Source organism: Xylocopa sonorina, chromosome 9 (genome assembly GCF_050948175.1).
Source record: "Xylocopa sonorina isolate GNS202 chromosome 9, iyXylSono1_principal, whole genome shotgun sequence".
In the NCBI taxonomy this organism is placed as follows: domain Eukaryota; kingdom Metazoa; phylum Arthropoda; class Insecta; order Hymenoptera; family Apidae; genus Xylocopa; species Xylocopa sonorina.
The window spans coordinates 4,987,482-5,002,458 of NC_135201.1; the positions used below are offsets into that span (position 1 = coordinate 4,987,482).

Here is a 14,977-nt window from a genome sequence, read left to right on the forward strand (position 1 = left end):
ACCCAGTTCCGTAAACTCAACGGAAACTTGTCCAATTAATTGAAAAAAAAAGAACCAATGATAAGTATTTTTTTTACATCCAGAAACGATTAATTCACGTCGTTCCATCTTACAATGAAGGTTATAGACGGTTACCAAGGATTTTCTACCTGTATGGTACGTTTATTTGTATAGCAACTGACCGTAACAAGTTTAAAAGTGTTAATGTACGTTTATTACGAAATATCGATACATAATATTACATAACGACGTATTTTCAATCTACGATATGGAACCATATTTAAATCGTAAACAATACAATTGTACTGAAATAAACGTACGAGTTTGGCGATTTGGAAGATGCTTCTCTTTTGTGATCCACGAGCATTTCGAATTACTGCTAAACAAAGTTGCAGCACGTCCAATGCGCGATTATGAGTACGATTCGTCAAGTATAAAACTAATTTTTTTTCTGTCATTTGTATATATATATATATAATATATATAATATATATGTATATATTAATTAAATTCTATATTATAACAAAACAATTGTATTAACTAAAAAACAGATAACCATTAATTTACGGACTTCTCTTTTTCGCGTCGGTGAGTGGTTCACATAGATATGTGTGTTTGTATTATTGTAAAGATTCGTTCTCTCTTTTTTAAATACATGCATTCGTTATAAATGTTCACACGCACGGTGCGTACAAGTTTCTCGTTGAACACTAATTCGTATATCTACTCTTCTTGTAATCGAGTCGGGTATTACCTCGAGAAAGCCACAACAATAGCAGGTGGCAATAAAAAAACCGCGAAATAATAAAATCCTTAGTAATAATGTAGAAATAGATTCTTTAGAACTCCCATTAATATCAATTCGATAACGAAGAAAGAAATTCTAGTTGGCTAACAAAAATTATTGTCTTTTCAAGACATAGATCGCTGTAAAAATTCATTATAAAATTGGTCCAAGGTTTCTCGTTAATATTTAAATCCTTTTTCATTCTCGACATCGAAGTCTTGCTCTTTCAATGACAAACAAAAAGTTCTTATCGACAATCCGTATGCATTCAAGATTCATGCGTTAGATTCAATATAAATTCCAAACGGAACGCGATATGTATAGATCTATGTAATTAATATTTACATATCCAATTATCACTCTTGTCAAGCGTATCTTTGAGTACACGTCAATTATCAAAGTAGAAAAAGAACACGAAGAATACGATGTATTTCAACATCGAAATTGCTTCGAATAACGAGGACGAAATAAATGCTTTCCCCGCATAGAACGTTTCGCTTTGATCTTTTTACGGAAAACAGTCTTGTACTGTTGTCTTGTTCTGATTTCGATTTGATTGTCGATTTCAATTTTAATCGTATAAATTTGATTTCAGTTTTCGAATAAGGCCGCGCAATTTTAACTTGTTCAACGCTAACTCAGCTTTAGCTTCAAGATGTTAAGATCGTTCAACATCTTAATACTATTATTAATTCTAATACTACATTGTAAGATAAGAAAAAACGATTCGACACAATGCAGCATATAGCGCTAACATTGTTGAAACGTTCTTTCGCAATTCGTTAGCAAAACGTTTTCTCTTTCAATGTTCCATAGAACACGTATGTTAATATCCTTCCTTCCCATTAAAGCTACTTGACACGTGGGTTTGTTGTGTAGCGCTTCGAATCACTTCGATCCACCTGAAAAAAGTGTTTGCATTTCTTTGGTCGGCACTTCTAAAACTGAAGTTAAAAATTATCCTCACCGTCCAAATGTGTAATCGCTTTCAGCGCGGAAGAAGTAAACGTGATTCTTAAATTGTAATTTGAATACGAAATCTTTATTGATCCCGTCCTTCTCCGACGGGGTTGTCACGGTATACCCTAACAATGGCAGACCAGCCAACGGGAAGTCATCTCGGTGTGATTTGTAAAAATACAAACAGAAGTTGGTAAAAACGACCCACAGTTTCTGCCAACCGTTACTATTCTTGAATTTCCGTAACAGAAATCCACTGAGTTGGTTCTGGAACGAATACACGTACGTGTCGACAAAACAGATACAAATCCAAAACAGTTTAACATTTTGCTATATTTTTTAATAACAGCATTAACTATTCTGCTTCAAGTACTGCTTTAAATACTCCTATCAGATTAAAAACGTACAAATGTGTTATAAATTATTCGTATTGAACAATAATTTCCATCTTATACATTGAATCTGCGTTTAAAATTGAAATTAAACTTTATCATAAATATGTATCATTTTATTTGTATTATAATCTGCCACATGGGATTTATGATTAAAAGGCGAGACGTTAAATTTCCACTTACTTGAAACGCTCGTAATTGATCGCTGTAACTGATACTCGTGTTTCGATGCCAACAAGCGTGTACGGTCGTGTTGCTTGGTTGAGAAGCTTTAGCACCTCCACAACTTCCCCTGTCCGCGTCTAATCCAACACCATCGCCAACTTCGTCGGCAGAACCTAGGATATCGTAAAAATATCTCTCTTCGACACCTGCTTAGGAATTATCGCACTCGTAACACTTACCGCAAGGTTTCAAATTTAAGTATGGCATTTTCAGATCTGCATCAGCTTGAGTGATAGCCATGTTCAAGTCCTCTAACCATCTTTCTTTTTCTTCCTCGTTATTCGCGGCAACTGTTATCGGCCTGAAATAAAAACCGCCGACTTAAATACACTTGACAAGGGGGGCAAAAGAAGAAGAAAAGAAGCAAGACCACAATGGTGGTATGAAGAAGACTTTTGCGGTCAATTGCTTGCCCCTAAAATGTTCATTAATACGTGTCTGGGACGTTTGTATCGGAATAATGGAACACTTGAGTTAACTACAGTCAATTGACCTCTTAGTAACTGCAGAGGCCCCATCCTTTTAACACCTTGTTACGTTCAATAATTTACTTAAACGGAACAGTATTCCCATGTATCAATGCACCGGTTACTCACTGATTTCCTTGAGCGTCGATTATAAACGTAAACTCTGAGCCAGTTTTGTTATCACCTTCGCGAATTTTCATTCCTTTCAATGGAAGTTGACCGTGAACACGGAAACACTGGGTCGGTTGTTGAGTACGGAATGTGTACAGTAATATATCGGAAAACTGGAAGAAGATTTGGCTGAATCAAAGATATTAATGGTCTTGTATTTTAGTGGTCAGTATTTAAAAACGAACGATATCCTCTGAATTTAACGTAATTATTTTTCGATCTTACGATGAGTCTATAATGAAATGGATCTAATACTGTACTTTTTCTCCCTTATATCGTCTGTTTATTAATTTAACTAAATTGTCTCTATAAAGTACTGACCATTTAATTTGTTGCTGATGTTCGTAAACTTACCAGGAAAAACATCCTTTGTTGAAAACCTTTACGACTATACTTTTGAAGGCATCCTTGCCTAATGAATCTACGGCCTTCTTGAACTAAATGATCGAAACCACCGATATCCCTTTGCATTTCACAAAGCTGAACCAGATTCTTCTACGCAATTATAATTCGTACAAACATTAATTACTAAAGGGTAGTGTTCTAAATACCGATAGATATTGTAAATACTTGCCGCTTGATTAATTATGCTAAGACCTTCAAGCAACGTTTCACCTAATCGATCTCTTGCCGCCAAACAATCCTCGAAATCTGTATGATCTTTCGGGTAATGATCTAATAATCCTAAAAAAGATTGAATGATCGTGATGGACGTGAATTGTACAGCAACATGTATACACGCAATGATTGAGGAAACGTATTTATATAGCAAAGATTTTTTATCTTCCTACGCAATAATTTCTTCTTATACAACAGCAATCCAACATCTTGTTATATGTTAAAAACACTTTGACTAAAAGCTATATCCTTAGAAATTGCTGCGTGGTAAAAAAAAAAGACATTTCAACCGAAATCCAAATCACAGTCTATAAATGTAATTCCCAGTCATTGTGTGTAGATTAGGTGTATTAGCTAGAAATTTGCCGACATACTATCAATAATACTGTTGTAATGTAACAATCGCTGCAACGGCTTTAAAAGGAATGATGTTATCGGTAAATAACAATGCTTCTGTGCCTCGAAATCGCGGCACAGCTGCTCGAAACGACGCGAGGTTTTCATGTAATATTCCATCTTCTCGAGGACAGGTATCAGGTTCTCCAGATATTGATCGTAAAGCGATAGCACGTTCAACAAGGTGTTGTAAAGGAAATCGCCGATATTGTGCCTGGCGTTACTTTCCCACCGCTCTAATCTCGCCTCCATTTCTTGGAGGCACGGTCCGTGAACGTCCGCTAAAAGCTCGATCAGCGAAACGATCGATTCACCCTCTAATTCTGCCTCACGGAATACTTCCTCTCTAAACCACTGTGGAACAAAAATGAGGCATACGATTACCGTAGCAATTTTCTTCCTGCTTTATGCTAAAGGTAAATTTCACTCAATTTCTTGCAATTACAACCACGGTACTTTTGCATTTCAAATTGGAAACGAATTAAGATCCACAAGGGACCACATCTAAGTGTAAATCATCAATTTTCACAGAATGTATGTGTAATGTAGTTTTAAAACGAGGTATTTGAGGTTGAATATTATTTTTACTTGCTACTCATGCCGGAGAGAAAATACTTGTGTAGAAGTACTTCATTTTCTTTAAATACGTACCACGTTTATCACGTCAAGATCTTTCTTATAAGTTCGTTCGGTCATGAGAAGCTCCTTTGCTATATAATACGCCTTGTCGGTTGGCCATCTCTGTCGATCAAAGACAAAAACTTCCATTAATTAAACCCAAGACGACGATACCCCAAGCGTGGTAACGTTTAAAGGCGAGCTCACCTTAGTTTTCCGAACTTCGCCATCCTCCACCTGACCGTTTCGTAAATTTTTCACCGGGCTCAGATCCGGTGTATTGACCATGCTCGCGTTGCTGGTCTCCACCGTACCGTTCGTACATTTCTCGGGTGATTTCTCGTTCGCGTAAACGGAATTATTGTTCTCCTGTTTGTTGGTCGCGCCCTGCTTATCTGTCTCGGTATCTGTAAACGAAGGCAAGTAAGTGAACGAACTCTTCGTACCGTTCCAGATCACAAAGAGTAATAAAACGGCGGGTCAAAGACAATAAGAAATAAACGCTCGTGGAGAAAGTATAAATGTCGAGTCGCATGCTACGGTGCATTATGCATCAGCCTCTCTTCGACTTTGGCTGCGTCGATCTTTGTTCCCGTTAATCATTATGGGCTCCGTAATAAAGAGAACAGTAGAGAAAAGTAAAAGGAGGTGAAACAAAGATAACGTCGAGCAAGGATTTCGGGAGAGTGATCATTCCTGCTAAAACGGGTCACTCGTCCTGAAAGTGGCTGCTCTGTAGAACCGTTCGCTTCGAAGGGACAAGACTTTGCAAAAATTCTACACCATGGGAATACGGTGCTCAAAGTTAGGTGACGGTAGTTCGAGATCGCGACAAGGTCAATTAAAGTTAGACCGAAGTCAATGAAGGTCGTATCAAACTCTAATGGGGCGTTCAGACGATCAATATATATGCTGTTAATATTTCATGGTTCTCGACATTATTGCACACGTACGGGACCCTCAAACCTTCAATAATGTCGCGAACCCTGTAACAGCGGCAATATACAAGAAGAGGCGCGTAAAGAATGACAAGCTGTTTCCTTCGAAGCTAATTATACTTTTTAAAACAATTTACTTGGATTACCAGACGTGGTTAACACGTTCGGGGACAGTAAAAATTTCAGTGAATTGCAAAAGTAAAATAATCAGCATTAAAAGGGTTAAAATGGATAAAAATTACAAAAATTGATGTCATATAAAATTAAATAAATTGGCTGTAAAATTTCAATGCTACAGCATCCACGTCTGCGAACGTGTTAACATCTACAATCGCACCGGGGGCCACTGAAATTGTGGTATTCCGAAGAGAACGGTTTACGAGCCGCAGAAACTTTAAGGCCGAGTAAATGGTACGGAAACACGGTAGATCGTGCGGGGCGCTTTAACGAGGGATGCATTTGAAAACGAACGTCGTTAATCTACGTTGCACGTGCCACATCGCAAATCGATAAGGGGAATCCGACTTCTGAAAGACTGTGCGTAAGAAACTCTGCGAGGGTAACTCAAAATAAAAAAGGAAAAAAAACTAAAGAATCTCTCTGTACATCCAACGAACGAACTTACGACAAATCGCGACCGACGAATCGGCGCCGAACACTAAACAAGAGGAGGTACCATTGTGGACATGCAAAACGTGTAAATACATATCCTACGAGGTGCAGATCTACAGCTTCGACAGCGTGTTTTTTGGCAAACAAAAAGAAAATCGTGGGGTGAAAACAAGTGGGATTATCGAGTTGAAACTCGATAAACGACGAAGCCATTCCAACGAGCAGTCTTCAGCCAGCTATTATTGCACAGAGCTCGTTCGAAAGGTGAGAGGCTGAACCTGGTCGCGCATCACTCTTCGTCGTGTCCGCTCGAACAGTTCGAAGAAAGAACGTTCGAGCGGGTCGAGGATGCGAGTCCACGTTCAGATCGGTGAACGGAAGTTGAGGGAAATGGGTGCTGCTACCGAGCAAGTGAACATACCGTCGAAACAACGAACCGCAAAGAATATCGCAAACATATCACTGACAGTAAAGATAGGCACTGTTAGGGATTACTCACACATGGTATTGTCATCCGGTCGACCAACGAATCCGGGAGTGCGATAAAAAGATACGGTAATGAAGAACGGAAAGAGGAGAACGCGCAAGGACGGGGGCAAAATATCTCTAATAATAATAAGTTCGATTTAAGAAGAAGAGAGGGGGGGGGTAGGAGAACTATAAGAATGAAAAAAAGAGAGAAAATTAGAGAAAAGAAGAACTGAGACAGGGGAGCGGCTACAAATCGAAAGAAAAAAACCTTGTAATCCACAGAAAGCAGCGTCGAGGAAACTGGTCGAAGAAACTAAAATACGAATTACGTCGTGAAAACGAAATGCGGAATCAGAGAAGACCTCTGGCCATGTGACTTTGTATATAATTTATTATTATCATAATTAATGTATCAATAATCAATGTACAATAGAGATTTCCTACGCTTGGAATGTCTTCCTTCCCCTCGAACGCTGTGATTCCCCTTGTATATTTTTTTTTTTTAAGCCTTACGAGCTACCTACCCTTCCCGTTTTTCCTCTGTGTTCTTTGAACCACGAGTGTCGCGAGTTTCTTTTCTTCAGGGGGAAATCACCGCGTACTATCGGACCGTATGTGTGTGTTTGTGTGTGTACATATGTATATATATATGCAGGATATTACCGATCCAGGGGTGCAGCTGCGAGAAAGGGGTTAATTCTACGCGAGAAAATGAATCGAAAGAAGGAAATCAAATTTTATCGATCGACGCTTCGTTTCTGAGGATCTCGAGCTTGGAAATTCAACGAATACACTCGATTAACCAAGGAACAAGTATAAAACGAACAGTTCAGTCGGCGAGAAGTTATCCTAAATTAAAAAGGAAGTTCGTACGAAGCTTCATTCCTGAAAAGAATCGTTATACGAAAAAATTCCATTAGACGTTTTCAATTTTCTTTTTCAATGTAGAATAACTTTTTTGTTAATCGCGTGCTCGTATCGTATCCGTTTTTCAATTATTCAGGAGCACTCGTTGAATTTTTTAAATTCGATTTCCTCGAAAGCGAAGCCCGGAACGAAAAAATGTTCTTCTTTCTTTTTGATTCATTTCTGAACGTAGAATCATCCACTTTGCCCGGTTATGCCATCGGATCGGTAACATCCTGTGTATATTTATTCATTTCTTTAGTTATTTATATGTATATGTGTATATATACCTGTATATACACATACATAGATAGAGTTAACAAGTACGGTATGTCGATAAACGATCGAAAAAAGGTACACAAATTACAAATTGGAGGAGCGCCGACACGACGGACACGCGTTTTCTTCTTCGATAGAACAATCCTCGCTTTCCCTCCGTCGTCACCATTTTAAAAGTCCATTTCGATCGTTCGTTTGACCCGTATCGAAACGGAAGAGCAACTATTGTTTTTTCTTTTTTATCCTTTTCATAAAAAACGAGGGACAAAACCACGATACCGTGAAAACCGTGAAATTGAAAGCTGCATTTTCCGGAAATTCATCGATCGTCAAACGTACGTATCTGTTTCTACGCGTCTTTCATTTTTTTTCTGGAGTGAGCCAAGTATAACACGTATAAAAAGTTTATAAAAGTTTCCCTAATTAAGTTCTCTATTTACGGATAACGTTTCGTGGAAGACGAGGATTTCCGTCTGTGAGAAATCAAACAAACGTACCGTTTACCAAACAAAAGCGTTTCAACCGGAACACGATCGTGTATAAATTGCGTCTGCGGAGAATTTGGCACTGTGTAAAACGCTTGAACAATATGTGGAAAGAGTATCGTTTAACTTCGATCGCGTGCGCGCAAAATCATTATGCGACAGGTCGAAGAAGAAGAAGAGAAAATAGGAAAAAAAAAGAAAAAAAAGAATTGAAAAGAGTAAAGCCAGAGGCTGACTTGTAATTATCAGTTACGCGATAATTTGGTTGCTTGAGTGGCTACTAAACGCCACTTCGCATAAAACAGACCTCCTAAATAATCTTGTCTGTTTGTGCTAATATGAGAAAATGATTGACGTTGAAAAACAAATATTTAAACATGACACTTGTAAAAAAATTGTTCTCCTGTTTGATGCACCTGTCGAAGTCATTTAAATCACGTAAGAAATACTTCTCTTATTATCACAGATAGAAAAAAATATTTAAATTGCTCGTTTCACGCGGAGAACGCTGTGTATGAGCGCAACACACATAACAAATTACAAATCTATACTTTGTACCATCCAAGTCCATTTTTCTGAGTCATGTACATCATCTTACAAACTTGAGTTGCACTGGTTATCTACATTTTCACAGACAAACCGATTCAAAGTGTTTATAACAAAACAAAAAATAAAAAACTTTCAATTTCTCTCCGCAGGTAAATAATTTCAGTATTATATATCTCAGGTACTTCAGTAAATTCCAATATTTTAATCGTAAAGTAAATTGATTTTTATGAGAAAAGAACAATCGTCGTTGTTTCTTTGCCCCCACTAAATAACGACAAAAATAGACTTGGCCTAGTCTGGTATAGAAACATCCATATAGCGCTAATACTTGACAAATAGTCGCCCAAGCAATTAAACAGTTGCGAAACTGATGATTACCGATCAGCGCGTAGCTTGACGCGGCTGTAAGAAGAGAACGATGCTTTCGAGAGCGAAAGCTCGAGCTGTAACAAGTCCAAGGGACGGTTCTGATCTTATCGCGACACTTCTTTTTCAGAATGAATCGCGCGCATCGCAACCACGGATGGAGGGTACACATTGAACACGTAATAACGTAGAAAAAGAAGAGCGGACGTGTGAACACCTGGAAGAAGGCCACGATTAGAGAGAAGTTGTAGAGGGAACAGGATCGAAGAGAGAGAGCGTAGAATCGGAGAATACGATAAGATACGGTGTCATACGCATACGTTGCAAAAATAATGGGCAAGTACCACGGTGTGTAGAAGAGTGCGTACGGTGTGTTTGCTCGTGTGTTCAGAGGGTGAGATGAATCCGTTCAGGGGGTGGGTGGTCCGCGTGATTTCTCTGCAGGGTACTCGATACAGGTAAAACGGGTACGGTGAGATATCGTGACAGGCAACGAAGATTATATATATATGTATGTGTATGTATATATATATAATATATGTAACATATAGAATGTATAGTACATACAATATATATATATATATAATCGTTGGTGAATCGTGAGGGGGGTTCGCTACGTAATGGTTCACAAGGTTTCTATATAAGTAACAGAGATTAATCGACACACGTTCAACGCAAGTGTGTGTACGTGTACATGTACGTGTGTACGATGCGGGAGAATCAAGTACCACACTGCAACTAGAGATGTGAGTTTAGATAATGCGTCACGACTCTGAGAGAAGTACGGATGCCGTGGGGTGCCCGTTTCGTAGCGCGGTCGCCGCCGCTTCTCTGGCCCGTCACTCTGCGAAATCCGAAATTGCATTCCAGGCGAGCGTTCGCGGATCAGTCAAAAGCGCGTCGACGTCTCGCAAAGTCACATCTCTGCGCGTGAATACAGAGGACACAGACCAAGTCGAACGGTAAACTACCGAGGCAATCTAAAGTGGTGGCTAAAAAGTGTGGCGGAAAAGAATCGAGGGGTCTCGATGCACTATACGGGGACTAAAAGCTAGATCGGTTGACGAGGAGACGTGAGATATGCGAATGATCGTTACGTGAAACTGGTTGGGCGTTCAGAAATGAAAAGAAAGGGTCGAGCAATACGATCTAGCGAGTTAACCTGGAACCTTTCGAACTCTGCCGAGGAGTTCTTCTCGGTCATTTTGGTCAGAGGAGGGACTCGATTAGAGGCGTTCACGCTCATCGAAACGAATCGATCAACTATCGTTCCTCTATTTTCTAAAGGTGCAGGTGCAAGCGTGAAAGGTAGATTGCTCGTGGTGAATGGATGAGACCAGTGTGAAACGAATGGAACAGCTATACATACGTGATCGATAATGGGATCAATTAAGATCGAGACGAGCTTACTAACGAGGGGTGCAACGGTACGAGGATGTGGGTCGTGGCTAGTTTCGAGCAAGAAAAGAAAATCGGCCGAGACGACGGCACGCGCGACTTAACGGAACGCAACGTTTCCTTTTCGAACGTTCAAAACTACTTGGTACCAATATCGAACGAAATCTCTCGCCGCCAGCTACGATCTATCGATCCGCCTATAACTCTTTCAGCGCTAAACTGACCGATTCACACGAGCACGATACATCCAGTTTACTCGATACAATAAAACCATACGCTAGTCTGAATGATAATGTCTCTGATGATACAGATTGTAAGAATATCGATTGAGTTTGAAATTATTTAAAACTTATGGTACAGAGAGAAGCTCCGATAAAGTGGAAGAATTTTAAGTCTAGCCAATAAGGCCAATAATAATATCCAAACGTTTGTATGGACTCGTCATATGTTAAATGATTTGTTAGCGACGGCGAGAAGTTTATCATATTTTCATAGCGCTGAAAGGGTCAACAGCGCTTTTTCTCCCTCTCTCTCCCTTTCTTTCTCTCCTCTCCTCTGGCAGACCGTAGCTATCGAAAATCGTGAACGTGAAGGAAGCACCGAGGATGGAAGAACGAAGGCCTCCTCTCCCTTCTCTTTCCGATCGGATGACGTGACGATTCTGTACTCGCTCCGTCCCGTTTCTCTTTCTCTCTCTCTCTCTCTCTCTGTTCTCTAGCGTGCTAAGGAAGGCCTCGATTTTCTCATAGATGTAGCGTGGTACTTCTTTGTTTGTCCCGCAGTGTTCTCAACGTGGGTACGCCGGTATGAACCGATTGGTGAGGGTGCGTGGCGTTGCGTGAACCATTACGTTACGAATCTGCGCCACGCGGAGCGGCACGTGCCAAGCCGGCGAGTTCACGTAGCCGTTCGCGTAGTTCCAACGATTGTATTCACCACCACCTGTCGAAAAGCATACGTAGAGTGTACAACGAAACAGAAAAATCCCGTAACGATGCTCTCTGCCTCCGCGCTACCGATTCGATACCGTCAGCCGTAACGACCCGTCGTCTATCGACAGGATCAAACATATCCGTGTGAATCATCGAGTGGTACGTCGTCCAGTGTCCACGATGAACCACGATAGAATTCGACAAAAAAGCCCATCGAACCGCGATAATCGAATCAAATCGTTCGTGCTGCAAACTCGCATTACCGTACAAGTTATCTACATATATTTCACGCCTAATACCTTGATCCCCTATTGCAGGTATCATGACCTTTGCATACTAACCTCTTAAGTCTATAATTAGATATAAATTTTCATATATATATATATATATATATATATATATATATATATATATATATATGCATATACATATATATTATATAAACATATACACGTATTGCTGGCAGATACGCGTATATACTTACACATAACACGTATATCGTTCATCGTAATAAATACAGTATTCAGTCGTTTACTAATATCGATACAAACCGATCATCAACTTCGAGCCTCTCTCTCGTCGGGCTCGAGGTTTTCGCGGGCTACCCCGTGGTGAACGCGTCCTCTTTTCGTTGATCGATAACTCGTTAAGAAGCTGTGGAACCCTCTCGACGCGAGAGCTGCTGATAGGCAATCGTGGTTAACGAGCAACTCGTCCCGATACTCTCTCTCTCCCTCTCTCTCTCTCTCTCTCTCGGTTAACCGAATTTATCAAGATTCGGGTCTCTAAACGGCCCGACAATCCGCCTGTTCGTAACGACATGTTAAGACGGACCCGAAAACTTCGAGCGCAACGATATCCCGAGGCTGTGCATGCGCGCTGCGTAGTCGCACGTAACACGCACGCGTACGAAGCAACGTTAACCAGGCGGGAAAAATTGAAAATGAACGGAAGTACGGTAACGATAAAAATAAGAGAATGGAAAAGAAGTGAACGAACGAAACGAAGAATATCCGATGATGAGAATGATGGGGGCGAATAGGTGATGTTTTCGGGTATAATGCTGATAGTGGCAATGAGAATGATACGATGACACAAAGTAAACGAATAACGTGAGGAGTACGAAAAGAGAACAAGTGCTCGAAGGGACGCGTGCGTGTGTGATAATATCGATGGCAGGACAGGGACTGACGATGCACAAATGCAAGACGTAGTAGGACAAGTCAAGATATCAAAACGATACAGGAACTCGTACGGATAGATCGAGGATACGACGATACTCTTCTTCTGTCTGGGATTGGGTGGGAATATCTCGCTTGGGAGAGTCGATGGCCAGGATCGTACACCTCTGGACCTTCTTCGAGAACGCGTCGAGAGAAAAGGAAGAACGATAAGAAGAAGGGAAACAAGGGGGATATGCGTGATTCGTAGTGATCGAGGAACTCGAGAAGAAAGCGACGATTTCAGGGCTGGTGGACATCCGTCAAAGCGTCGACGCGTTCGCGTGAAATTAACAATTGCCTTGAGAAGATTCCAATCAAACTCACGCTTTAAAGCCCTCTCACCGCCCAAATGCGATTTCGAAATATCCCCGTGGCTTTTAAATGATTAACATTTCCCTTTTCGCTGAATTCTTTGTCGGCTCGTTCTGAATGAAAAAACATTGCGATTTCAACGTCAGATTGGCCAGGAGGGGATTGAATATCGCCGATAAAGAGAAATATGCGATCCGATCGCTACGATTGTTTCAACGTATGGAAAACAATCGAGTCGAGCGGTCCATCGTTGCGCAAACTGAACAAACGTTTCAAGTTTCGTGTTTCCGTCGAAATTGGCGTCTTTCCTTTCACTGTCGTTCGTCATTGAACAATTACGTTCGTATTGTACCGACGAATCGACGCGCAAAAAGAACAGATTCAGAACCGATACGACATAATCACGAACTGCTCGCGACTCGCTTCCGTGCAATGTTTTCCCTGCTGTTTAATGCTTTCGATTTTTCGAGTCGCTACACTTTCGTTCAGAACGCCTCCCGTAGTCGCTCGAGGATCGTTTCGCCGACGTACCTGCGTTCGAAAGAGATTGCATCCGAGAATCGTATAGCTTCGAGGAATCATAAGCGAAACTTGCAAACTATCCTAGGAATGCCGATCTTGAGACAATTTTTCGAAAAATAAATCATTCAAACTTTGCGAGAACGAACGAGTATGATAATAAACCAATATCGCTATACCTCTAGTATTGTAAGAAATGTAGCATTAATTAGTAAACTTAATATAACGAAAAATTACGATCTTAAGTTTGTTCTTTTCTAATAATTAACGAGCAAATTTCTGTAGATCTGAACTAATGAAACTAATAGAACTAATAAAATGAAATCAGCATCCCTGGACTATCCTCGACGAAAGGACGTACGAGCGAAACGGTTCGTAACAGCGTTTTCCAGAGTTCGTCGTTGATCTATCGCGATTAAACGAACCCCATAGAGTCTTTGTCGTAGAAAATAACTTAAAGCCTCGCCATCGTGATCGGCACTCAGCAGTCGTCCTCTAATTCCCGTATCTTTAATCATATAGCATTCGATACGTAAAGTGTAGTTACGTATAGTTAGTTTCTTCGTATAATCATCTCATCTGCGCTCTACGATGTAGTAATCATTTTTTTAATCGATTAAGTGTAGCGATAATAGCGTAACCATGACTAATGGAGTGGCGATTAATGGTCGCGGTGGTGATTAACGATTATTCAACGACAATGCGATTTATCCACGATCATCGTTCGTGCTCACGATAGACGATCTAAGAGATTCCCCATTGCCCACCCGAAAAGTAACCGGCCGATGAATTCATTCCGAGATACGTCGTCGACTATGTACATTCTCCCTTCGTCCGCATTTCTCCCTCCAATTCCCGACGAATCACAGAACGATTCAGACCGTTCGTAACCCCTAGCCTGAAACGAGGCCTACCTAAGCTCGGCTTTCCCGCTCCGACCGCCACTACACGAAACAGAGATATCTCCTCGCACCTTTCTATTTAATTCGATCGAGTCGTTGTCAGCGAAACAGAGAAGAAGAACGCGCACGTCGTGCAGATTCTCGCAGCGTCGATGTAAAATAGCGCACCTCCACCTGCTGTACCCGCGCGGAATGCCCGTTTTGTCAATCGCGGGGAAAAACGGAAACGAACCGATCGAGCGTAGAAAAATCGGAGGGACGTGTCAGACTATTCGTGGACGTCGGGATTTAACGCGTGGCAGCCAGAGGGTAAACAGAATCGTTTCGTTGAAACGACACATCTATGCAACAAAACGCGAACAAACATCGCCGATCCGTGTATTCCCGGTACTCGCGATATATCCGCAGGATCTCCAACGCGCCCCCATCCTCCTGCAATTATTTTTAACCC

General features: G+C 40.8%; 1 protein-coding gene across 1 annotated transcript; it reads right to left on the bottom strand.

The window, feature by feature from the left end:
• Positions 1-191: 191 nt before the first annotated feature.
• On the bottom strand, positions 192-6,808 carry LOC143426860 (FERM, ARHGEF and pleckstrin domain-containing protein 1-like). Its single transcript, XM_076900556.1, is given in 10 exon segments — positions 192-1,689; positions 1,755-2,014; positions 2,323-2,665; positions 2,961-3,115; positions 3,357-3,497; positions 3,577-3,686; positions 3,995-4,370; positions 4,668-4,757; positions 4,842-5,041; positions 6,684-6,808. Coding segments are annotated over 10 exon segments (1,755 nt in total). The 5' UTR covers positions 6,688-6,808; the 3' UTR covers positions 192-1,613.
• Between the last annotated feature and the right edge of the window lie 8,169 nt (positions 6,809-14,977).